We start from the raw sequence: 25884 nt of genomic DNA on the forward strand, positions 1-25884 counted from the left end.
CCCCCACACTTGGAAAACAGATCAAAGACCTAAATGTCTGAACTAAAGCCATTAAACTCTTAGAAGAAAACAAAGGCATAGATTTTCATAACCTTCGATGTGACAATTGGTCTCAGATATGAAACCAAAAGCACACGCAAGAAGAGGAAAACCTGGACGAAATTTAAAAGTTTGTGCTTCAGAGGACACCATCAAGAAAATGAAGACAAGTCACAGACCGGGAGAAACAATTTCTGAGTCATGCAGCCAGGATAAATACAGAACACTTACAACTCAATAATAAAAAGGGCAATTTAACCACATTCTAAAATGTCTACATACGCATTTCCCCAAAGAAGATAAACAAGTGGCTAATCAACTTCTGAAAACATACTCGGCATCCTTAAGCATTAAGGAAACAAATCAAACTCACAATGAGACACCACGCCACACCTGAAATCAGGAACATAGACAGTAACAAGTTGGGTGAAGGCGCAGATGATCAGAATCCTCATGTGTTGCTGGTAGTAACGGGAAATGAAAAACAGTCTGCATCGAATGTCACGTTACCACACGACCCGGCACGAGCCGCTCCCACGTACACCCAAAGGAGATGAACACATGTGTCCACATAGAAACATGTCCAGAGGTGTCCATGGCAGCGCTACTCACTGTGGCCCCAAGTGAAACGACCCAAATGCCCCTGTTATGTAACTGACACACAACACGTGCTCCAGCCACACGACAGGATGGAGTACTACTTGGCAACAAAAAGCAGCGGGAGTGCTGACACGCTCCCACGTGGGTGACCGCTGAAAACATGACAGCGTGCAGACAGAGCCAGACACAAAAGACCATGTACTGTCCGGCCCCACTTACATGAAGCGTCCAGAACTGGCAAATCTGTATGGAGACAAAAGGTAGGTCAGCCACACGTGGGGCGGGGGTGGGGGAATGGGTGGGGGAGGTCGTTACAGGCTTTCTTCTAGAAGGGATCACGTAACCTAAAACCGATTGTGGCGATGGCTGCACGACTCTGTGACTACACTAAAAACTACTGAACTGTACCCTTTAATTGGGTGAATTGTACGGTATGTGAATTACATCTCGATAAACTTGTAACCAAGAAATACTATTTGGGAAAAAAATAACACCGCTATCGACCCTTAACAGCACATTAACAAACCTCCCCTGCGAATGCCACGCACACACGCAGCGTGTGAGCGTGCACTGCCGTGCAGACAGCGAGAAGTGCTCCGGAGGCGAATGCTTTCCCGGAGAAGTAGCTTTCCATTACCCTATCTCCAGCGCAGCGGAAAACCAAACGGAATGAACGGGCATCTGACCAGCCAGATAGCACAAGGCCATTCCCAGTACCAGTCACTCAGAGGAAACTCCTCCCATCCCCGCCTTGGGCATATTTACTCAGTTTACTCCAAGCACCTGCCTGCGCCCTGACCACAGGAGACCAGACCTCTGATAGCCCCCGGCCCAGCTCCAGGCTGCCCCAGGACACTGGCCCGTGGCAACGCTAGGCAGGCAGTCCCAGCGCTGTGACTCACCCACTCACCCCAACACTTTCTGAGCACCGACGGCAGAGCCCGCACAGCCCAGACCAAAGATCTGAATCATCGATGAATTCCATTCATTTGAGTGTTTTAAAGATGAGTTCATCAAAATGCTTCCACTCGGTCAGCTGCAGTGGGGGTAAACTTCCAGGTACTGGGGCAGAGTGTCGAAAACAACCCTGCCTGACCCTGGCTCTTTAGCCTTGTGCCCCAACGTCGTGTTTGGGGCTCTTCCTTGCTCCTGGAGGATTGTGGGAGTTTCCTAACCAGGGCTGCTTCGATGGCCCAGCGGCGACTCACTGCGGTCAAACACAGGAATGGGAGCGGGGGCTCTTCCAACCCCCAGCCCTTCTGGCGCTCTGCTAGCCAGGATCACGCGGTCTGGACCTAGTGGGTTAACCCGTGACAAAGCACGGGGACCGGGAAGGTGGGGGGAGAGGCCGACACGTCCACAGATTCCAGCCAGAGAAAGCGCTGTCCCCCTCCGTCCGAGACCCTCCCGCGGGGGATCAAGCTCCGTTGGACTCAGACGACAGAAACACGGTAAACCTAGAAGCGCCTTTCTGGAGATTTCCAACACACCCAGCGGAGGCTGCTCCAAATTTAGAGCCGCCGCACTAGCTGCAGCTGCGCTCGTCGCTGCGTTTCCATTGACCCGATTGCAAGACCTGCCAGAAGGTGCGCCCCTCCGGGTCAGAGAGCGACCCCTCGGACCCCCGCCCCACCGGATCCCAAACCGACCCTCAGGACGCCCGGCACCTTCCCCCTCCGCTTTCCAGCCCTTTCCCCTTACCCCTGGGTCCTGGGCCCCTCGGTCCGATTCCGAACCCCCTCCCCGTAGGGCCCCTCCTACCTCCACACTCTCGAACCTCCGCCCACAAGATGCAGCCCAGACCGCGATGAGCCAGGCGCCTGCCTGGCCCTCCTCCCCATGTCGCCTTCCTCCTTGCCAGTCCCGGCCCCGCCCCTCGGATGGCGCGCCTCCTGCGGACCCCGCCTTCCGTGGACCCCAGATCCTTCCTCGGACCCCCCCATGTTACGCCCCTTCTCGGAACTCGGACGCCGCTTTCCTCGGATCGTGGCCTTCGCTAAACCGCTCGGATGCCCAAGCCGGCATGCCCTTCCTCAGCGAACCCTAGATCGCTTCCTCAGGACCCCCGGCGGACCCCCTTTCAGGATGCCCCCCGGCCCTTCCTCATGCCAGGACCCCGGCCTGCCTTCGCTCAGACCCCATGCTTTTGATCTTCCTCTTTGACCCGGATCTTCTTTGACTTTGATTTGATTCCTTTGGATCTGCCCTCTGTTTTGATTCGGACCCCAGGGAGGTTTTTTGACTCGGACCCTCAAGCCTTCCTCCCAGGACCCCAGATCTTCCTCTTTGATCGGACCCCGGATCCTCATTCCTCGGACCCCAGAGCCTTCCTCAGGACCCCAGATCCTTCCTCTTTTGAGGTTTGTCGGGCCTTCCCCTCACACCGCGCCAGGTTTGCCCGGCCGAGACCTCGCTCGCTCCCCCCCCGCGCCCGAAACCACAAGCGGAAGAGCGGCGAGACCGCGGCGGCCGCCGCTTCCTTCCCGTTTCAGGGCCTGGTGGCGCCCCGGGATCGCCCCGAGGAGCCGGCCCCCACACCGCCCGGCGGAAGCCGCGCTCGCTCACCGCCGCCTGCGGTCGGTCCGGCCCGGCTCGCCCTGGCTGCACCGCGCTCGCCGCTCCCGGGTTCCCGCTCCACTTCCGGTTCCGCGGGCGGGGGGGCGGGGCCGCATCCGGGTCCCGACGAGGCCCCGCCCCGCGCCGCGTCCGCAGCGGTGGGAGCGCAGGGCACGGCGTGGCGGGCGCGGCGGGAGCGGGGCCGCCCGGCCCACGTCGCGCGGGCGCGGCTCCGCCCGGGGCCAGCCTGCCGCGCACACCCGAAAATGAAGTGCTTTTACGTGCAGACTCAGTTTACAGAGCGCCCGCTGGGTGCACACAGTCCAGATGCTTTTCCAGGACTAGCCGCTCTGCCCGGGGTGAGAAGGGGAAAGCGAGCCAGGCGTGGGGTCGGTGCAAGTGCCTTGCGCCCTGAGCACTCACAGGCGACCTCACGCACCTGTCCATCCATCACACACGCACGCACATCCGCCCTCCATTCGGCCACCCACCCGCCCATCCACTGATCATCCATCCATCCATCCAAAGAAGGACCGATGTGTCCGGGATAAGTCAGCAGAACAAAAATGGACCTTTTCCTCGGCCCTCGCAGCCTGGAGGGGAGCTCAGGCGTTAATCCCGTAGATATATAATTCTACTGGGGGGAATGTGGGACCGGAACTGCTCCCCGGAGATCGGAGGAGGTTTCTTGGATCAATGAAAGTAACTTTTGCGCCAAGATCTGGAGGCCAAATGTGAGTGAACAGTGAGGAGGGAAGAATTTTCCAGGCAGAAAAGGTCTTGACGCAGAGGAATTTGAAAGGTCTGTGAGCGGAAGTGCAGTGAAGCGGGGCGAGAGGGTTCCAGGTCACGTAGAGGTTGGCGGGGCCAGCAAGGACCTTGTTTCTTTTGTGTTTGGTTGGTTGGTTTGTTTAAAGAAATGAGAAGTCCTTGGAGGAAGTTAAGCAGAGGAGGGACATAAAGTGCAGTGTGAGGGGACGCCTCTGGTGTGCAGACAATGGATGGGAAGAGGGCCAGGTGGGAGCCTGGGACGACAGCCAGTTCAGGCAAGCTGGTGGGGGCAGGTAAGATGGAGGGAAGCAGGTAGACAAAAGACATTTTGCTTAGAATGGATAGGGGGTGTGGAGTGGGAAAGGAGATGTCAGGTGTCAAAGGATAATTTCTTTTTAAGATACAGTCACCATATTTCTATAAAATGAACACATGTCAAAGATTTATCTAACTTAATAACGTATGAAGCAATACAGTGTTACGCCTTGTTCAAAGGAGAAGTCAAAGGAATTTGCAGAAACCGGCCTGCCCACACGGCAGTCGTCAATTGTATGTCATACACACAGCTAATTTGCATGTCTATGGGCGAGAATTCTATGCATTGCTGTCTGTTTCCTGCAGAGTAAGTGGCACCTCTACAGCCGTATGAAATGGTCTAGGCCGAAACAAAGGCACGCATCCCCAAGAATCAGCTTAGGTTACAGGCCCCAGCATTCTGCTGAATATCCAAATGTCACTTTGCCATTCTCAAGTCTGAAATTTTTCCTTACAAAAGGGTGATGCCTAGCATCAGAGTGGATGCGCAGACAAGGAATATTGGGTGGGTCGAGGGGGAGACGTAAGATTGAGCGGAGTGAGAATACAGTTTGGGACGCGGGAGATTTGTGATGCCTGCGTCGCATCAAAGCGAGGTCTCAGAAGTGATGCTGGAGAGATGGCTTTTCAGCCGGGGCTCTAAGAGAAAGCAGGATAGGACAGAAAAGGAAGGAAGGGGCCCCAGGATCAGAAGTTCAAGCAGAGGCACAGAGGCGGGAAAGAATGGGGTACACGTGAGGAGCAGGAGGTCAGACAGAGAGAATGAAGATTGTCACATGCCATTACTCTAGACAGTGCGGTGGTGTGTGCAGTCGAGCATCACGCTGGTCGTACGCACAGAGGGAAGATCACGTGGGGACCCAGGGAGAAGCCGGCCATCTGCCAGCCGGGAAGAGAGACCTCGGGGGAAACCGGCCTGACCGACACCCGGATCATGGCATGTCCAGCCTCCAGGACCGCGAGGAAAACATGTCTTTTTTGTTAAGTCGCCTGGTCTGTGGCATTTTGCTGTAGCAGGGCGAGCTGACTACTACAACCCAGGATGAACCACACTCCCGTGTCCACGCCTCTTTGGTATGTGACTGTCCTGGTCAGTTCCGGCTCCTATGATAGGACACCATCGACTGATGGCTTTGTAACAACAGAAATCTATTTTTCGTAGTTCTAGAGACTAGAAGTCCAAGATCGAGGTGTTGGCAGATCCAGCGTCTGGTTCACAGACGTGTCCTCTCATTGTGGGGGGTGGGGGTAGGGGCGCGGTCGCTCTCCGGAGTCTCCTGTGAGAACATGAGGGCTCCACCCTCGGACCTAAGCACCTCCCAGAGGCCCCGCCTCCTAACACCATCACCCTGGGCATTAGGGTTCAACGAATGAATTTTGGGGACACAGTCCAGTTCGTAGCAGTGATATAGCTGTCCCTGGCTCCGCGTAAAGAGATGAATGGGGTCTGTTTCTCTATCTTCTTGAATCTGGGCTGGACTTGTGAGTGGCTCCAGTCAATAGGATGTCACAGAAATGACATTGTGTGGGTTCTGGGGTCTGTCCCTAACGATAAGTCGCAGCTTCTGATGTTGCCCACTTGGAACCTGAGACTGTGAGGAAGGCCGGTCTGGCCTCCTGGGTGGAGAGGGTCCCGGCCAGCAGCCAGTACTAGTGGCCAGGCAGCTGACTGAGGCCACCTGGGACCCTGCAGGCCCAGTGGAGCCATCCGGTGAGTGCCAGCACACACGATTCCAAAAAAGAGACCCGAAGAACCACCCTTCTGCCAACTCACCACATCGAAACAATCACTCATTGTTTCCTACCACTAAGTCCGGGGGTGGATTTTTACATAGCAACAGATAAGAAACCATGGCAGATGGCGACCTTTTGGTGGATTGTGAAATCACTTTGCTGGGGGCAAAACAGCCTAAAAAAAGAAGGCAGAACAGAAAACGGAAGTGCACATTCCATACGGACGGCGTGTTCCGGTGAGCCGTGCTGTGCGGCGAACCACCCCAGAAGCGGGCGGTGAAGGACCCCCCCGCGTGTCATCGTGCTGACAGTTTCACGGGGCAGAAGCCGGGACGGGGCACGGCGGGCGCGGCTCAGCTTTGTGTCCCACGGAGCCTCAGCTGGGGTGTCTGAAACGGTCGGCCCGGCTCGGGTGAACGGACCGCCTGGTTCTGCCTGCTGGGTCAGTGTCTCGGTTCCTCTCGCCGGTGGGGCTGGAATGGCCACACCGCTTTCTTCACTTACCTGTCTGGTCCCTCCAGTCTGACCGCAGGGACACATGGGACCTCGCCCTCCCGTCTATGTGGCGAGGTTCTGCTCCCTTCTAACAACGTGGTGGCCTCGGAGCAGTTGAACTTCTTACTTGGTGGCCGGCTTCTTTCAGAGCAAGAGTCGCGCAAAGCCTGGGTGGAAGCTGCATGGCTTCTGATGACCGCGTTTCAGAGGTCCCCAAACATCACATCTGCTACATTCATTTGGCCCACGGGGTCGCTGAGGCCAGCCCAGGCTTAAGGGGGCGGGGCCAGAGCCCATCTCGCCACGGGAGCCATAGCAACGTGCGGCCCTGTGCTGTTTCCCGTGTGCTGTATTTCACCAGGTCTCAGGTGTCCTTGCTCACAAGACACGTCCTGACGCCACACATGGCGAAATGTGAAATGGGGCGAGACTAGAGTGACACCCAGCCGTGTCCGTGCTGGGTGGTGGCTGTGTTCCCGCTGTGGACTGCAGTTAAGGTTCCGGACTGGGCTAAATTACGTTCCATAATGAACAGTATAGAAAAGTTCACACAAATGCAAAAGTAGATAATATATAATAAACCCTCCTAAATGCGTCACCTGCCATCCACGATGATCAACGTGCCCCCACCCCGGGCAGTTTGGTTTGATCCATGCCCTGACCTACCCCACCCCCAAGATTATTTTACGGCATCCCCCAGACCCCGTGAACCCCGGGGAGCCCCTCTCCCCGTTTGCCCAGGGCCTTTCTCGTTGTGATCGTAGTAATCTGCGAGCTCGTCATATTTACGGCCTGCCAATGGGAACAGTGACAGGGATGGTGGTTTAACCAGCGACTCTGATTGACCTGCTGGGAGGTGGGGAGAGGGAGAGGGGGCACAGGGGTGCAAAAGGCTCGTCTCCCACACAGTAAGATACCCTAAGATGCCCTAGGCAACGCAGAGGAACGGGCGAATGGACAGACCACACAGAGCACGTGTCCCATAGGAATACGGTGGCAAGTAGGGTGAAGCACTTCCACCGGGACACGGGAGGGGACGTGAGAGGGGACGGGGGCTGCTGGGGTTTTACTTTGCATGATCTACATGTTACTTTGACGAAAAAAATTAAAGTGTGTTGGAGAATCGACGATCGCTATGCTCAGCCCTATTGGTTGTGCAGTAGTGTAGGTTACACCACTTTTATTTCATTAAAAATTTTTTAAAAAATGTATTTATGGGGTGGCGCCATAGTGTAGTGTTAGCACGTCTGCTTTACACGCAGAAGGTCCTGGGTTCGCGCCCCAGTGGAGCCACCAACCATACTCTGGGTGGGAGGGGCGCCTTGCCTCAGAGATCCAGTCCTTAAGGGGAGACAGCAACATCCGTAGGTCAGGAGTGGATGTGGGGAGGGGGGTATTAAAGAGGGGGGGAAAAAGTATTTACATTGCTTTCATTTCTTAATTAAAATTAGTGCTTAAACTGCTGTTGTTAAAATTTTGCAAGCATTTCATTCTACCTGAAGACGAACTATACAGTTTAAGCCGGGAAGCCGAGCTTGTCAACCGTCCCTCATCGAGAGTGAAGGGCTGTGTCCCGCTGGCCTCTAAGGGTGATGGGGAGACCTGTTCAAACCATTCAGAGTCAAGTCCAAGGAGGGGCTCACGGAGCGGCCAGTGTGGGCCTCCTGGGCGTGCAACACAGGTCTCCCCAATGCTAGAGCAGCCTCGCTCCGCAGCCTCCCCACCCGCGGAGCTCAGCTGGGATTCCTGGCCACACCCACCCCTAGGTGGGCAGAGCCATTTTCTGTCTTATTAGACTCCCCAGCACCCCGAAGTGCCTGGGTCCTCGGTGGGCCAGCGATTATTGAATCGCTTTTGAACAGAGCCCCTCCGCCCCTCCGCCATCTACATTTGGCGCTAGGTGTTGCTCAGCACGCGCGAGCTTGGTGAACTGTCCTAGGAGTCAAATCCGTTTTCATGCCAGGGGCATTCTGATTATTTTAAAACGTCTTCTCCTTTCTTCCCAGTCAGCCTCTGCCCCCACCCCATGGCGTCACTGCAAATGGGTCTGAGACACCCCACCCCCACCCCAATCCCAGCCCGGGCCCTTGCTACAGGCTCGGTGTCCTTCGTGAGACCCTGGGAGTCCTCGTCCCCCTGCAGGGCGGGTTCCTGGGGGCAGGGCCTGTTCTACTCCTCCTGACACTTCCAGGGCAGGGCAGGGCAAGGCAGGGCTTCTGCAGAAAGGGTAGGGGTGTGCTGGGCTGGATGGTGGATCCATAGATACGTCTGTGTCCAAACGCTAGACCCTGTGAATGTGACTTTATTTGGAAAATGGGTCTTCACAAGCACACTTGGGACGCAATTGGATTACTGGGGCGGGCCAGTGATGTGTTCTTATGAGACAGAAGACACAGAGTAGAGGCCATGTGAAGACAGAGGCTGAGACTAGAGAGATGTGGCCACAGCCAAGGTGGCAGCAACCACCAACAGCGGAGAAGCAACCAGTGGACCCTCCCCAGAGCATCCGGAGGAACCCGCCCCGCCTCGTCCCACCAGGAAAGGGTGCACAAGGTGTGGGGTGCACGAAGTGCTGGCCTCAAACGACAGGACTTGAACAGGTGCACCACTGAGTCAAGGACACAGAATAGCAAAATCACTGGCTGCTCATTCTCACCAAGGAAGTAAGCGAAGGGAACCTAAGAAACAGAAGTGTCCGAGATATTTACAAACAGACGTCTACCTGCCTCATGTCAAAGGACACAGGGAGGACGGCCCCTCCCCGGCTCCCCGCCGAGACGAAGACTGGACTTAAGTAGCAAAAAGCCAAGAAGGAAACCCAAACCCCGCAATTACCTTAAAATGCATGATGTGAAACCTAAGGGTGGCAATTACAGGTTAAAAGTAGCCTTCACAAAGTTTTGAAGAGGGGAAGATAACCTTTCACCTGACCACACCTGGGCTGTGGAATGACTCCCGCCCCTCCCCCACTTCAGGCGAGCCCTGGGACATGTGACAAGCAGACCTAAGACGCAGGGACCTCTACCGGGTGTCCTTAGGAAGGCACATCTCCAGAACCATCGTGTGGCTTTCTTTGGGCAGTGCTCGACTGACTTTTTTTAAAGGCATAAATCAAGTTTTAATGAAACACCTGCACGTTAACGACTCAATGATGACTTGGTTTCCAGAAGCCTTAAGATACCCAAAGCTCGTTTGGCTTCGGTCAGGAAGGGTAACTGTTAGATGACAAGGCAAGGCTGCAGCACATCGTTTGAAATCTCATGCTCACGTGAACCCCAAGAAGCAGGAAACAGAAAACAGACAGCTTGGATGAGCTGGAAGACTGGCCGGGGCAGGTTCTGAACAGGAAACAGCTAAAAGCCAAACCCTCACAAGGCAGGGCCGGACAAGTCCGCGGGGAGAAAACATGTCGCCCACTCAGGCAGCCCTGGGGCACAGACAGGGACATGACAGTCTAGGTGACTGTAGCAGTGCCCACCCAACACCCCACCGCCGCCCCGGAGGGGGTGTCAGCCATGGGCTTTGTGCGTCCCAGGCCCGTGACGCCTTGGGGAGGGAGGGAGGGAGGGAAACACTACCGGCCGGTAAGGCGCTGGAGGTACTGCCTGCAGTGACCACTAGTGAGCCACCACCCACTAGGGCCCAGCTCCCCGCGGGTTTGTGGGCCCTGCCCGCCTGCCGGAGCCACTCGGCATGTCCCCTCCCCTCTGCCCCGCTGGACTGCTATGACTCAGGGCTGGTTCTAGTTCCCAGAGAAGCAGGCCCCATGGTTCCCAGGGACCACGAAAACGGAAGGGCAGCCCGGCTGCCACACTGTGACCACGTGGGAAGAGCAGGAGGAAGCGCAGGCACGTCCTCTCCCTGCCCACCCCCGCCTCGGCTGTCTCCAGCAGGGCCTGCCCTAGCCCTAGCCGGGACTGGCTCCGTGAGCCCACATGTTCCCAGTTCACTTGTCGGTCAGTCTGTCTCCTGTGCCCCGGTTCTTCGGGACCCGGTTCCCCTTAGGGGCAGATCAGTGCCTGGGCCTCCAGGGGCGTGGGCAGGACTGCCCGGCCCCCCGGCCATCAGCAGACCTCTGCAGGATTTCGGCCCGGGACGACACTCGGCCGGGACAAGCGCTGAGGCGGCCGCAGCCCACCCGTACTCACGGCTTATTCTCGTACTCTCTGTTGGCAGTGCGAAATGCTTCAGTACTTTATTGAAAGAAAGCAATAAATAACACTGTGATAAAAAGAGTTCAAAAGTAGACTGTACATACTTTGTTACATAATCAGAAAGTTCACAAAAGATTAATAGAAAACAACTGTGAATTGTACAAGTAAATCAAAAGCAGAAACCCACGTAAGAAGACACGTCGGCTGTCTGTGCCTCGGCTGCATAATAAATAACGCACCGTGACCCGAACCCATTTCCTGCTGGCTCTGTAACAGCCACTTGCAAAGGAAAGCTACACTGGCTACTCCGACAATCCCAAATGGCTCATCATCAACATCTAAAAATGTACCACGAGGTCCATTCTTTAGACATGTTTACAGACAAATGTAAAAAGGTGATTTACGTAAGAAAAATAAGGCCTTTATTAGAGCTGGCAACAGCATCCTCAGGACCCTGCGCCGTGTCCCCGCGCGGAGATGGGTGCCTTCCTCTGCTTCCAGGGGTGGGGGCGGCTGGGCCCCACTCCACCGAGGCGCTCTCCGCCTGCCGAGGGCCATCCCCAGCCCACGGCCTCTGCGACAGGCCACCCGAGTCCAGAGAGAGGAGAGGAGGGCGCCGGGCGGCCCAGGCGTGTTCGCAGTGTCTGAGAACAACTTCCAGTCCCAGTTGGTGGGAAGCTCATCTCGAACACCGAACACCTCATCTGTTCACACTGCAGAATCAAGCATTTTTTGCTAGAAAAAGAGTAAGGTCAGTCATTAAGATGCAACAAGAATTACTCGAAATTAGGTCTGCTTGTTTCGAAATGATTGCTGTGTAGCGAGGATACGTTCGTAAGGGATAATGCACGGTATAGTGATGATTTTACAAACGCAGTAAAATCCTTTTCTCTGTCATGGTTTATTATTAAAAAATTAAACAATGATAATTACAATAAATGCATAATTTACAAAAGCCCTACATTTCTTCATAGAATTTATACATACAAGCATTACAGTACATTCATTTGAAAGACTAAAATTAGATATAAGAACATGAATAGATTTGAAAGGATATTTATAGCCTGGATATACATGAAAAAGTAAGTAACTCTATAAATGAAGGCATAAGTTTACATAAATATAAGAAACATTAAATTCTAAAATATTTTCTCTATGGTATTCATGAATTTTTCACTAATTAAAAACTCTGTAATAAAATATCTCAGGTTCATATAACAAGTATTAACAGGTTAGAGTCCACTGAATGCTAAAATGCAGTCTTTGCTGGGTCCCAGGCGTCGCAGGTCACCTGTAGAAGTAGTGTGGGTAAACTGGAAAATAAACAGACAGAAGGTCAGTCCGGAGACCTCGCAGGACAGAGAGCTGCCCGCTCCCGCGGGAGCCCAGCCCACTCAGCTCCCAGGCCACCCCCCACCCCGCTTTCTGGGCTTAGCTGCTTTGAGAATTCAGATAAAGCATCAAGGACTATGCATCTCAATAGAGGATTCCTTGACTGACTTCATTTTGGCTTACGCCTAAAAATTACCAATTAAGAAAAAGTGACGAGACCAATCAAATGTTCTGACTGCGCGGCGGAAACAGAACCAAGTGGAACCGCGCTCCTGTCTGCGGCCCTCGGAGCAGGGAGCGGGGTGGGGCCCCCTGCGGCCGCGCCCTGCACCCCGCAGCTCCTGGCCAGGGAGGGTCCCTCAGGAACTGACCCCTGTGAGGGCAACACACTTTCGTTTTTAGAAATCAACGTCTAAGCTGAAAGGCTGTGGGTGTCACACAACAGTACGGCCCCGTGGAACTCAGTACTTTGGGGCTTCTCATTCGAGAATGCGCGTGCGTGACACAGCCAGCAGCACTGGTGACTCGGGAACTACACGGGTGCCCGCACAAGTGCTGAAGCGGAAAGGACCGTGTGCCGGGCGCCCGTCACCATGGGCAGCAGCCAAGGGCCGAGGCTCCGCTCTCCTGCCTCCCCACCCCCAAAAAGCTATCAGCGGACACTTAAAATACAGCAGCAGTTTTAGGTTTAAGGACAAAATGAAAACACATTTTTTTCCCCCATAAAAAAGCGAGGGCACGTCAATCCCTCTGTGGTCGACTGTCGGCGCTGGGGACACCAGGACCGCCTGCACAGGCGCAGAGGGCTCATGCGTCCGCTCGGCAAGCTCCGGGCCGGCAGGCCGGGCTGCGCGCTACTCACCGCAGGCGCCTTAGCAGGAGTAAGTCCTGACCGCGGCGGGGTCCAGCCTCTGCGCTGCCGACACACTGCCTGCTCCGACGACCACGAGAAGCATGCAAACACAGCGTGCGGTTAGTCTCAAACGCCACAGAGGCACAGGTACAGGCAGTTTCACACCTACACAGCACTGAGGGGCCCAAGGGAAACTTCTAGTGGGAGTGGACGAGCCAGAGAAAGAGACTGTGTCACCAAGTGTCTCTTCATCTCCCAAGCGGCCCTGGGAGTTACTGTCGCCAATTCCAAAACAGCAACAGCACCATCGGATGACACAAAGACAAGTCCGTGATGTGCATTCGTGCGCACGACAACCGTTTACCGCGGTAACTCTGTTTCTCCTTAAACTCTAGATTACATAGAGCCACTGGACGTCCCTTTCAGCCCTACATATCATCTGTGACAATGGTCGGACGTGGGAACCCAGTGGCGAGGTGAGCCGGTGCCAGCCCGCCGCAGGGCAAGGGCCCAATGCACTGCGGGCGGCCCGCCGGGCCCCGGCAGCAGGGCTTCAGGGCCCGGCTCAAGGACAGCCACATAGCCAAGCAAACCGAAGCGCAGTCAGTCTCTGCAGGAAACGGCACTGCCGAGGTTTGCGAGGTTTGCGAGGTTTGCGAGGTTTGCGGTTAAGGAACCCTGCGGGGCCCCGGAGACAGGCCCCGTCTCCCCGCGGATCGGATTAGGGAATCTTTCTAAACATCTGCAGCACACACTCACTGTTCCTCAGCACGCACCTTCCGTGCGGCAGCGGGAAGTCATCTTCGCAGTGTTCTGCCACGGCCCGGGAAGGACACTAACACGGCGGGCACCGCGCTCCTTCCCGACTCTGAGCGCCCAGGAGACCTGCAGCGAAGCCCCTCTCACTGCCTTATTTAAAAAGCCATCGAAACGATCCAGTGTACCAGGTTCATGCCTTAGTTACCACACAGGGTAAAAAGTCACCTTCCATGTCACGTGTTCCCTGTGCCTCTTTCTAGGATTATTTTTAATTTATCTAAACCCTAATGGCAATATTGCTGTTAACTTTTAACAGGAAAATGTGATTTCTAATGACAACAGAAATGAAGTATGAGAAAAATAAGGCACTCAGACTAGTCAATAAGCCGAAGGCCAAATTACACTGAAAAGCTATCGAAATTATCTGCGTGCTCCTTAAAAGAAAAACGCTACTTTTTAAAAAAGTTACTGGCTTTTCTCCACATTACACTTCTCCTTAAACTCTGGCAGCGAGATGTAGCTTTTCAATTAAAACGCTGCCTTGTAAACAAGCATCAAGTCTCCAGCTTAGCAGAAGCTTTATATAAATATCCTTTCCTCTAATTTTTACATAGACGAATGAGAGTTAAACTTATAAACCTGCTAATAACTAAAAAACAACAACAAAAACAACCCAGTAACAACTACATCAGCACAAAAAAGCCACTCACTTCAAGGAGAACGAAGCCAACTGTGACAGCTAACACTTCCGAAGATGTGTGACGTGCTAGACACTTGCCAAATGACAGCCTCATGGGAATCACTCCTTTAACCATCACAGCCAGCTGACGAGGGAGACGGGGAAGCTGAGGTGCAGGGCTCAGTCGCGCGCCTCGAGTGGCAGACAGTCCGCACACCCGGCCAGCTCCTCATTAGCGCCCTCTCACGGCACGGTGGCCGGCAGGAGTGACAGGCGTGACCTGAGGTGGCAGCCGAGTGTCTGACAGGGCCGCAGCCTGCCCTCGCCACCTGCTCCCCTCCATCCCGTTCCAGGGAGTGATGACACGGGCAGATCACAGTGGGGACAGAGGAACAGAGGAAGGACGGCCTCACAGAGGTGGAAGGTGTCCTGTCGTTTAAAACAGACTAGACTCAGCCATTTCCCAGTGTGGACAGAGGTCGGGGAGTAAGGGACGCGACGTGAGAGCCGCTACACTGTCACTGGGGAAGAGTGCCGAGTGCGCCCGGCACACGCACGCCTCCGCCGGGACAGCTGTCACGCTCAGAACACACGGTGCTCAGCTCCAGGAGAAGAGGAATACTCCACCAGACGAGAACGTTTAAAAAATCTGTATTATGGTTAAACTTTCATAAACAGATGTTAGGATTAATTTTAAAACATTTAAACCTGGACATGCAACAGTCGTCCAAATGCCTGGTAACACTTTAGAGGCCACGCCAGGTCAGTAGCCACGTGCCGGCCCAATGGGGGCCGGGCTGGCGCTGGGCATCACGTACCGTCCAGCTGCATCTTCTTCGGCTGCATAGAGGGCGAGGACAGAGAGGAGGTGACCCGGAAGTTTGCAGGGAGAGTCTCTGCTGACCCGGCGGCTAAGCCACGGACATCCTTGGGTCTAAACTTTTTTCTCCAAGAAGGTGCTCTCCTAAAGCTCTTATCGTCATCCTGGTAAATTAGACAGAAAATAAAACTGATTTTGAAATACGAGGCAAAAATAGAAAGTCACCAGCGCTTTAAAGTGACCGCTGGACTTGTTACTGCATTTTTGTTCACACGCACCCGGCCCCATTCTGGACAACCCTGAGTTACTGACCGAACTAGGAACTTCTGGGAGTGGAAGGGGGCACGGTGACACGTACGCTGGGACCCTAACTGGGCAAAAATCTGGGTGGTCCCGGGCCACCTGGGTGCATGTCCCTATCGCTACGTTTCAGTTCTCATCTTGCAGAAGTCACTTTCTTATAGAACACGGTTTTTACTTGTGCTGAAAAACTTTAAGCCGTAAAGTACTCTGTCTCCGGCTGGGGTAAAGTCAGCAGGTGCTTCTTTAGGAGTCCTATTCTCTTTGTCAGTCAACTTTTTGCAGGATCCAATGAAGAGAATAACAAATAGCGTGTGGGAATAAGTGTGTCATGGTTGGTTGTTTATTTATTTACGCCTACAGCACCTGGTCTTCCTAGGTGGTCTCCTATCCAAGTACTAACCAGGCCCGACCCTGCTTAGCTTCCGAGATCAGGCGGGATCAGGCTAGTTCGGGGTGGCGTGGCCGTATACCATGGACCGTGGCTCCACTGGGGCACGAACCCAGGCCCTTCTGGGTGTAAAGCAAATGTGCTCACCGCTGCACTATGGGACCACGTCCAATGCGTCGTGGTTTTGTCGAGAGGAAGGTAACGTGCTGTGCTGTCGAGTATACTCCTGAAACATTCCCCCAAAGCACGGGGCTCCGGATTGAGGTAAGACATCCAGGTGTCCCCAAAACACAACTTACAAAGAGACTCCATTCCCAGGCCACAAACAATGTTTTATGATGTGAGAAACATTTTGAGGGATATCAAAAGGTAAATAGCAAAAAAAATTTTAAAACCATCTTACTGAAACTACTAGTTTCTTGACAGCTCATTTATTAATAAAATTTCAAAAGCGAAACTTAACTCGTAGAGCAAAATTATCACCACGCTTAGGAGAGATACTCTGATTAAATGGTTCATACAAGTATAATACACGCTTAATGCGAATTCAAAAACCGTTAGGCTGGAAGCTTACGTCATCGCACCGCCTGTCGGTCCCCATGACCAGAAGGTTGTTGAACTCTCTTTCCAGCACCGCACGCGCCTGAAACAGGAACACAACGGCACCTGACGCTTCCGCCCATCGCATCTGAAGGACGTCAGCATTTCGCAAACTGCATTTTTTGTGTGTGGTTTTATTGGTATGCACTTATTTATTTATCTATCTATTTATTTATCTATTTCTACAACTGTTTTTTAAACTAAGACTGTGAAAAACCTGGAGCTAAGAGTGTCCTGAACAGTGTTCCCGCGACAGTGTTCTCAGTCGGGGTGTCAGAGCGAAGCCCATGCATGGGCTTCTGGGAAGAGGGACCCACGGTCTCTTGGAATTCTACTTGAAGTGTGCTGTGTGGGCTGGTGCAGTTGGGGGGTCGGGGTGCTGCTAAATGACATACACTCTTCTGGAGAAGAATAACAAGCTTTTTGAGTCTCAAATGAGCCCAGGAATCAAGAAGAATTACATAAGGCAATTACCCACAGAAATAAAATTAATAAAACCTCCATCTGGTATACCATAGACCAAAGGGAGGTCCCCAACCTTTTTGGGACCAGGGACCAGTGCTCTTATGAGAGTCTAACACCTGTTGTTCCGAGGCTGGGCTGAGGCGGTGATGCTGGCGCTGGGCAGCGGCTGCAGATCCAAGTGAAGTTTTGCTCACCTGCCCGCCGCTCACCTCCTGCTGTGCAGCTCGATTCCTAACAGGCCACGGATCGGTACCGGACCGCGGCCAGGGATTGGGGGAACCTGCCTTAGAGTATTTCGATTTCCACGTAAGAACTAAATCTACATCAGTCTTGTGAGCAGGACTTGAATGAAGCGCCCTTATTTTGTTTACTGTGAGACTCGTGCCTGCAGCGGACACGGGAAGGCAGCGGTGGCGAAGAGGCAAGCGTTGCGGGTTCAAACCACTGCATCGCAGACTGGGCACGGAAGATGACCCATCGTCTGAGCTCTTAAGTCTGTCTCCCTCCAAGTAACTAGCAGATGTCGACATAAGAAGAAGTGACTGGGCCCGTGGCCAAGGGGGGCCGGCCGGCCCGGGGTTACCTGTGTGTTCTGCGTGGGGATCTGTAATAGGAGTGCCATCGTGCTGAAGTCAAAGGTCTCATCCAAGGCCACCAGAGCGCCATGCACCCCACTCTCCACGAGGTTATTTGCGTATTCTTTAAGACCGATCGACAGGGTCCAGCGAATCACACGATCGTTGCTCCAAACGAGCACATCTGTGAGTGAACAAAGACGATGATAAAGTGGCTTCGGGACGCTGTCTCATCAGCACACCCGGGGACACGGGAGAAGGGCTCCTGCTCGGACCCTGACCCTCCGGTGGCTGACGAGCTCCACGAGCGCTCGGGGCCGACAGACAGCGCTCGCTGCACCAGGACGTGGGTGCCTTGGCCCCTGCCCTACCTCAGGAAGCTGCCATGCGCACTGAATGTCCAGAGACCAGAAACGACGCGAATCCAAGGATCACACCCAAAGGCAGAGGTGAGCTGAATGCCCCAGGTGCCAACATACTTCATATACGGACTTCAGAAAACACGTAATACTTCCTTCCCATCGCGGGAGTTGGCACCCACTTGGACCCCTTGCCGAATCAACACAAACCTCTCGTTTATAATGTTGAAGCCTTTTCTGTTGTTTCATTTTAAATAAAAAAGAAAGAAGCTTAGAGCCATCCTCCAGCATAGAGAGACTTTGAGAGAAGATCTCATATTATACGAAGCAATAAATTATGAAAGTCATTAATGGCCATTCTCGACTGTAAAAAGATTTAAAATGGATACAGAAAATGAATGAGACAGATTTACGGATTTTACTCCCAATGTCCTCTTTGGGACGAAGGACACGCACAGCCCGGGGACCGCCGGCTAACGGTGTCCTCATGGCTCGCGTCGGCTCACCCCGGACCGGACCAGCCTCCCGCAGGGCCGTCTCCCAGCCGTGCTCTATGCTTTAGTGTCTCTTAGTAAGAACCAGAGGCAAAGGCAGCACCAACGGGGCTGCGGTGAAAATCAAGCAAATTAACCCGTGAAGCTTCTCGGCGCTGTTCAAGAAGTGTCGCCTGTCACTGCTATGGTTAGCGGTTTCTTTATACCGTGCGGATTTGGGGAGATTTAATTTTGAGCGGAATTGCTAATGCCTCCCTCGAAAGCAAAGCGCCATTCATGACCGTTCAGAGGCGCTGCGTGAGCGGCTCCCCGCCGGAGGGAGAAGAGGGTCCCCGTCTCCCGGCTGAACCCCACGGCCTGTCGCACCTCCCCGCCTGTTTTGTAGCTGAAATGCCTTTGCCCTCCTCCTGCTACGCGCGCCCACCCCATCTGCAAGGCCCGGCTGAGCGGCTAACCCTGGGAGAGGGACCGCCCTGTCCCGCCCCGTGCTCCCGGGGCCCTGGATGTGTGGCAGGCGGGCCCTCTGTCCGTGTGCCACAGCACAGCTGCGTGAAAGGCCATGCGTGTCCTCGCACCTGAGACCTCTGAAGTCGCGGGAAACCGCTTTCCTCCAGACGGTCGACCTGCAGACCCACGGAAGGAAACCGGCGCAACGTCTCCGGCTATGGAGGGCCGTCTTCAAAGTGCTCATGTTCACGGACCCCGACCCCCACCCCGTAATGACGCCAAAATATTCTTCCATTAAAAAACTTTCCTGGTTTTTTTTTTTTTAAAAAAAAAACAGAACATCGCTGAGGCTGCTAATACGCTGGGAAGCAGAACCATGCTCAGCCGAGTAAACACAATGTACTGGCCTTTGATTTCGTCCTGGCTCTCTTCCCTTTTTCTCTCCAGCTCTTTCCGGTCATAGTTTAACCTTCGCAGGCACATAATTCCACACTGGAAACTGTTTCTGGTTACAAAAAGAAAAAAAGGTCAGAGACAGCGATAGTCAGAAGCCCCTTAGCCGACCAGGAGGAGCACCTGCCGTCTCCCTACCTGTGGAAACTGTCCACCATCTTGAGCTGCCCCCGCAGGTCCTTCTTGGTCAGGTGGTCGAGCATCCGTGCGTCCACCAGGCACTCCATGAAGAGGCTGCGGTACTGCGGGAGGCCCAGGCTGGGCAGCCACTCGTTGCCGACCCACTCGTGGTTCATGTCCCCGTAGGCCAGCGTCTGCTTTCAGTGATGAAGCACGATCAGTCCAGGAGAAACTCATGGAAGGGGTCCCAAGAGCAGCTCGAATACGCTGTAAACTGGATTTCTCAGCTATTACACACTCGCAAAGGCTACACTAACTGATGACAACACAGTTCTTTATCATTTTGAAATAATTTGCTCTCTTGTTAACTATCTTTTAAATCTGTTAGCAAAATTTTATATGGAAGGAATTATACTATGAGAAATCATGACTGTGTTTATAAACTGAACCTATTTACCAAACCACAATAAAACCATAACTGACTACATATTCTCTTCCTGAAATGGTTTCATGTATAATCAAATAACACCAAAGAATGACCACGCCTCATGAACAAGTTTGAAGGATCAATCCGACTCTACTCATTAAAAATGCCTCTGGCCGGTTTTAGTTTTATTTTCCACACTTCATTTTCCAAAGTTCCTTAACCACACATCTGTTAATTTCAAAATCAGCTAAAGTGAATTAAAAAATAATTTTAAAAGAGGAGATAAACGAAGCAACCGATGGGGCTGAAAGGAAGAGCAGACAGATGCGGGAGGCTAGCCAGAGGACCTCGACCCTCCTCCCTCAGGAAGTCAAGAATGGGTCGAACGAGGAAGCCAAGGGGGCCACGTCAGGAGGGGTGGAGGCCCCGAACGACACTGCCAGCCGACCGGACTGGCTGGCATCCGCAGAACACCGCCCGCCCACCGCAGCGGGACACACTCTGCTCGAGTGCACGCGGCAGACACGTCTCAGCAAACAAAGAGAGACTGAAATCATACAAATCATGTTTCTCTTACCGTGAAAGAATTCAATTAGCAATCGACAGTGAAAAGCTACCTGGAAAACGCTTCAGGGTTTGGAAATGAGCGTACGTCTGCTGACCCACGCGTCAGAGAAGAGATTACAGGGTAAACGAGAACATACTTTGAACTGGAAGAGAATGAACACTATATTCAAAAATCGTGGGACACGCTGAAGCAGCGCCTGAGAGAAATTGACAGTTGTCGAGAATTAAACGCTTACGTTTTAAATGAAGAAAGGTCACAAATCGATAATCCATGATTCTACCTTAAAAAACTCGAACAAATAAAATCCCTAGCAAGGACAAGGAAGAAAATAAAAGAGCAGAAACCGATGAAACAAATCAGAAAAATAATAAAAAATAAAACGACGAAACTAAAATCTAGTTCTTCGTAACTATCCATAAACTCGATTAAACCCTCACTCGTGATCCAGAAAGAAGGAGAAGACATTACCGATATCAAGAATCAAAGAGTCTACGGCCACACCACCCTGAACAAGCCGGATCTCATCTGATCTTGGAAGCTAAGCAGGGTCGGGCCTGGTTAGTACTTAGAAGGGAGACCACCTAGGAAGACCAGGTGCTGGAAGCGTAAAAAGTAAAAAAAATAAGGGACTGTAAGGTGACAAGGTCCTTACCACCAAGGGTTGCCTCGTCTAAAAAATAAATGAATGCATGAATGAATGAATGAATAAATAAATAAAAATCAAAGAGAAGATGTGCGCACAGATCCTAGAGGCACTGAGGAGAGTAAAGGGAAACTATGAATGACTTGAAGCAACTCAGATGAAACTGGCAAATTCCTTGAAAAACATAATCTACGAAAGCCACTCAGTAAGAAACCGATGACTTGTATCCATTAGAACTCAAATTTATTAATCTCACACGCAAAATCTCTACCCTAAATGGCTTCACTAGTGAATCCTACTAAACATTCACGGGAAAAAGAAAAGAGGCAATTCCACACATAATATCCCAAAAAAGTGAAGAAGGGCCTGCCTCGCTTTACAAGGGCAGCATTATCCTGGTACCAAATGGGACAGACGGATTACGAAGAACCTGTGGACACTATCCCTCCTAGACGCAGACGCAAAATTCCTCACAGAACTTCAGCAAACCGAAGCAACAATACATTCGAAGAACGAGACGCTATGACAAGTGGAGCTCCCCTCCGGGACGGAGAGTGGCTCGACATCTGGCAAATCGAAGACGTTCACCATGTCGATGGACTGAAAAAAACAAACCACATCATCTCAAAAGATGGCGGGAAGGCATCTGACAAAATTCACCATTCATTCATGGAAAGCTCAGCATGCTGGGAATGGAAGAAACCTGCCTCGATCTGGTAAAGGGCGCCCTCAAAGAACCTAGCGCTGACTTCGTCCTTAGCGGTGAAAAGGCTGAATGCTCCTCCCCAAGATCAGGACAGAGCACGGTCGTGCGCTCGCACCCCTTTACATAAGCACTGTGCTGGAACTCCCAGCCACCACCCTAAAGCAAGAAAAAGACACGAAACACACACGGACTGGTAAAGAAAAGAGCCGTCTTTATTTGCAGATGACCTGATTATCGACGGAGAAACAGTATATAGAAGCTAGCTGTCGGAACTAACGTGCGTTTCAGTCAAGTTGCAGAATACGAGGTCAATATACAAAAGTGAACCGTATTTCCAAATACTGGAAATTGAAAATTTAAAAATACCCTTTACGATGTCATCGAAACCTGTGACATCCTCAGGGATGAATCTGGCAGGATACACGCAAGCTTTCCACGACAAAAAAGAAACAAGCACGGTGCGTGTGTCCACACACACATCGAAGGACAGCACTGACGACCTTCGGTCCACGGGGCGAAGCCACAGTTGCGGGAACGCTGTGAGTCCCGGAGTCCCTGGGCACGGTGGCTCTCCACGACCACCGCGTTCTGTCTCGAAAACGTGGCCTCTAATCGGATTTATTATTTATACCAACCAAGCTGGAAGGGATGACTCAGACTCCAGCAAGGATGCTCAAACTCTCATAGAAAAACAGTTGCACTATTTGCTCGAAACCTAAGCGAGCAAACCTTGACATCGCCAGAAAGTACGGTCTCTACTCTTTCAGGCTGGTTTTCATCTCGAGTTCGACTTCTGCAGCGCGAGTACGCGGTATTGCGTTCTTGCTGGCTGATTACGTATTCTTAAATGGACGCGAAATGCAAAGAAATCGCTAAATAGAAAATTCCATGGGAGAAGGGCCCTCCTCCTTTGCCACTCACTCCGTACTCTATTCATACTGCTTCTGTGGTCAGGAATGTGAGCCGCTGGGGAGACCAGGCTGCCGACAGCCTTCTGAAAAAGCAGGTGACAGGGCTCTCTGCGGTGAGAGAACATCTGCATTATGAGAGACCCACCGCACAGGGTCTATTTTTCATCATTGAAATGATCGGAAATGCGATTCGGTTTTCTCAGCTCTGCAAAACGTGAGGGGTGCTGTGCCGGCGGGGGCTGTGGCCATGCTGGTCGGAACCGAGCTTCTGGCGAGCAGCACAGCCCTGCAGAGACGGCATGCCGAGAGGGCGCCATGGCTCTGAACACTGCCGACGCGTTGTCCCCCCGAGTGCCCGAGGCCATCGCGCACCCCCCGGGGTTAGGAGCTGGCGTCCGTGCTGCAGGGAGGCAGGCGCACCAAGTCCTGGGCCTGGCGGCGCCTGGCGGCCTCACCGACACCGGGAAGCTCGTCGTCTTCCTCTCGCCCAGCAGAGGGAACGGGGCGCGAGCGGCCCTTGCTCACGCCGAAGACCGACCGTAGCGAATCCGGGCACGGTCGGCACGGCTCGTCCTCGCTTACACTTCCACTGCCAAGAGCAAACGTTCAGCGTTTTAAACGTACGCTTCGGGCCCCCGATGCAGCGGATTTCACGTTCAGGTACTGACGCGGCTCTGCTTCTTAGCGAGCGTCCTGACATCTAAGTAATTACGAAATGCACCTTTAAAGTCACGAGTGGTCATCACTGACCTTGTAAAGGGATACCTGACCAGGCTGAATAATTAATGGGGACATTTATCTGGAGTTGTGCCCCACGGAACCGGGGTGTGGGTGCTCAGAGAATCACATTACAGTTCTTGGCCCCTTGTGTTTACAAAGTGACAGGATCGGCTGGACTTCAGGAGCACAAGCAGGGGACAGGCATTCCACCCGTCAGCTGATGACCAGGAAAACTTTTTATCTAAAACTACTTCCATTTTTTTCAGATATACAACTAATCTTGAGTCCTGCACATAATGCCGTTCAGGAGAGCCTCAGACGACACCCTGCCACACCCTGAAGCTTTCTCTGTCGCTGACGTGGACAGCACGTCACACAGCAATGCTGCTTTCAGTCGGACTGGAAGCACGGCGCAGGGCAGTTGTGACGAGGCTGTCCGGGAGACGAACGACCAGGGAGCTGGAAATCCGGAAGTGCATGACGCGGAAGAGGCTTCATTCCTGAGAATTCCCGGCGGGGCACTGAGGACAGTGCTTCGCAAAACGGAGACTCGGAGGCGAGTATCTACACCTGCTCTTGGGTCGGAACTTTCTCAGAACAGAGCTTTCCCATCAGCAGATCTTGTAACTCAAGTGACCCCACTAGGGACTGACAGGCAGACTCTCAGGAGCTACCAAGGCCACAGGCCTCTGTACAAAAGACCGCAGGTCGCACAAAGCGATCCGTTCATCGGAATCAACGAGCATGGCTCCATGTGAGAAAAGCTGAGGAACGTTCAAAATTGTCCATGAGACGCGCTCTTGGTGCCCGCTAATCCTGTGCTCTCTGACTAATGCTTTCAAACCGTTAACGGCATTCTGAACAAGGTGTTAGAAATACCGAGAAAAGGAAATTCCAAGCTTCCACCCTCCAGCTCTTTGCTGTGTACATACAGTGAGGAGTAGGTTACAGAGAGCGTCCAACCTGAGCCCAGCTCCCCTCCGCGTCCTCCTGACGTCGGCGACGGTTAGGGATGCAAAAGAACAGCGCTGTTAGTGAGGCGGGCGGGGCGGCCGGGCCGGCCCTGTGCGGAGCGACCCGGTGACAGGTTCAAAAGTCAAAAGCGTCATGCAGAACTCGTGCAAAACCAGTAACTCCGACTTCTCATGCAAGGAGCCGACTTCCCACGGCAAGCACACCCATAAAAGGAGAAGACCAGGGTTGACCACCAAAATGGGGTACTAAGTTGAGGTCTCCCGGAGGGGCGGGGGGGCGGGGCGGGAAGAGTCCAGTCTATTCTACGTAGAGCCAGTCTACCACGTTAAGTTCCTGACAAAAATCTAAGATGAGATAAAACAGGAATTCTATTTTACACACGTAAAGGACACCTAAAGGAAGTACTTATCTGGAACAATTTACTGTAAAATGACAATTTTGTTTTCCACAAAAAGGCCAAGAATCGGGCGGCTCGCAGGTGGGAGCGCGCTGAGGGGACGAGCTCGGGCCGTGACTGACCGTCTGTGGCGTGGCTGTGAGCGTCTCCATCTCCTCGTGCGTTAACCAGACATTTCCTGTGGTCTAGGGCGACCCCAGTGACCAACCACATCCAGAGCGAGGGAGCAGTGACAAAGAGGAAAGGTGGCAGACACGTAAGCCACAGGTACATGAAGGAGCAGCTGGAGGCCAAGGCCGTCTCTTCACCGTCATTTGAGGTGCCGTATAGAAAACGAGACACCAGCACAGGCTGTCCCCCTCTCAGAGAATAACCACGCCTTAGCAACACTGCGCTGCCAGCAGCACCCAGAGAACGGCCCAGCTTCTAGAGCTTTCTCTGCCATGCTCACCACCTGATCTCATATGCGAGCTCTAAAGTGGAGGGAACGTGGCGCACTCCTAGAAAACTGTCACTCTCGGGCGACTGCCGACCCCAGGTCTTTAGCACGGCCTTCTGCAGACAGCACGACGGAGAGCACGCACAAAGTCTAGCCCTGGCTCACGGGGAGACGATTCTCGGCAGGTGTCCCACCGTGACAGGGCCTCTCGGCCGGGACAGAAGAGGCGGGGAGTGGCGCTGGGCGGGTACTGGGCGGGTGCAGGAGCATGGCCTGAGACAGGCCGCACCCTGCGCACTCCGCGAGGCCGGCGCCTCAGCACCACTCAGCAAGAAGCGGCCTTCAAGACCGTCTACTAAAACTGCAGGGAAATGGCCCCAGCACCTTCGCTTCTGGAAAGGCCCCTCCGATGGGAAACCTCTGGGGAGCAGGCACCAGGTCAGAGCCTGGGACACAGCACTCGGCCGGGGGAAGCGCGTCTGGGCAGCGGGTGAGGACGCGAACCTCTCACTAAGAAACCAAAGGAAACGAGCTGACCGAGCGCCCTGGACGCCCGGCGCAGGGCGCGGCTGTGAGCCCGCGGCAGGCACTGGGCCAACGCGCAGAGGCAGAAGCGTGTGCTGCTCTGCGATTCCCGCCCGGCTTCTCCCGGAGCCGGGAAGGTGCTGGCGGTGGGGGGGATGGGGGTGGGGCGCGGGGAAGCGGGCGGCCCGCCTCCTCCCCCAGTGTTACCATTTTGCACTTTTCCCACAAGGAGGGCCCTTTTTAAGGACTTGCGCGGTCAGCC

General features: G+C 53.4%; 1 protein-coding gene, 1 long non-coding RNA gene and 2 pseudogenes across 4 annotated transcripts in view; 2 read left to right on the forward strand and 2 right to left on the reverse strand.

Moving 5' to 3' along the window:
- Positions 1-928: 928 nt before the first annotated feature.
- On the forward strand, positions 929-25747 carry LOC120584705 (uncharacterized). Its single transcript, XR_005648096.1, has 3 exons — positions 929-2090; positions 7962-16538; positions 23553-25747. It is a non-coding gene; the product is annotated as an uncharacterized LOC120584705 (long non-coding RNA).
- Positions 11547-25884, reverse strand: part of PPFIA1 (PPFI scaffold protein A1) — a 74618-nt gene continuing 60280 nt past the window's right edge. For 2 of the 3 annotated variants that reach the window (XM_039840592.1, XM_039840589.1), the window contains 7 exons: positions 19330-19505; positions 19146-19243; positions 17447-17622; positions 16373-16441; positions 15106-15271; positions 12859-12927; positions 11547-11977 (listed from right to left, as the gene is read on the reverse strand). In XM_039840592.1, coding sequence (XP_039696526.1) covers positions 12869-12927; positions 15106-15271; positions 16373-16441; positions 17447-17622; positions 19146-19243; positions 19330-19505 — 744 coding nt within the window. In that variant the 3' untranslated portion in view covers positions 11547-11977; positions 12859-12868. The remainder of the gene's footprint in view (positions 11978-12858; positions 12928-15105; positions 15272-16372; positions 16442-17446; positions 17623-19145; positions 19244-19329; positions 19506-25884) is intronic. The other variant, XM_039840590.1, reaches the window with a different exon arrangement.
- On the reverse strand, positions 15762-15880 carry LOC120584907 (uncharacterized; annotated as a pseudogene).
- On the forward strand, positions 20794-20912 carry LOC120584908 (uncharacterized; annotated as a pseudogene).

The sequence above is a fragment of the Pteropus medius genome, unplaced genomic scaffold (genome assembly GCF_902729225.1).
Source record: "Pteropus medius unplaced genomic scaffold, Ma_sr-lr_union100, whole genome shotgun sequence".
Classification (NCBI taxonomy): Eukaryota; Metazoa; Chordata; class Mammalia; order Chiroptera; family Pteropodidae; genus Pteropus; species Pteropus medius.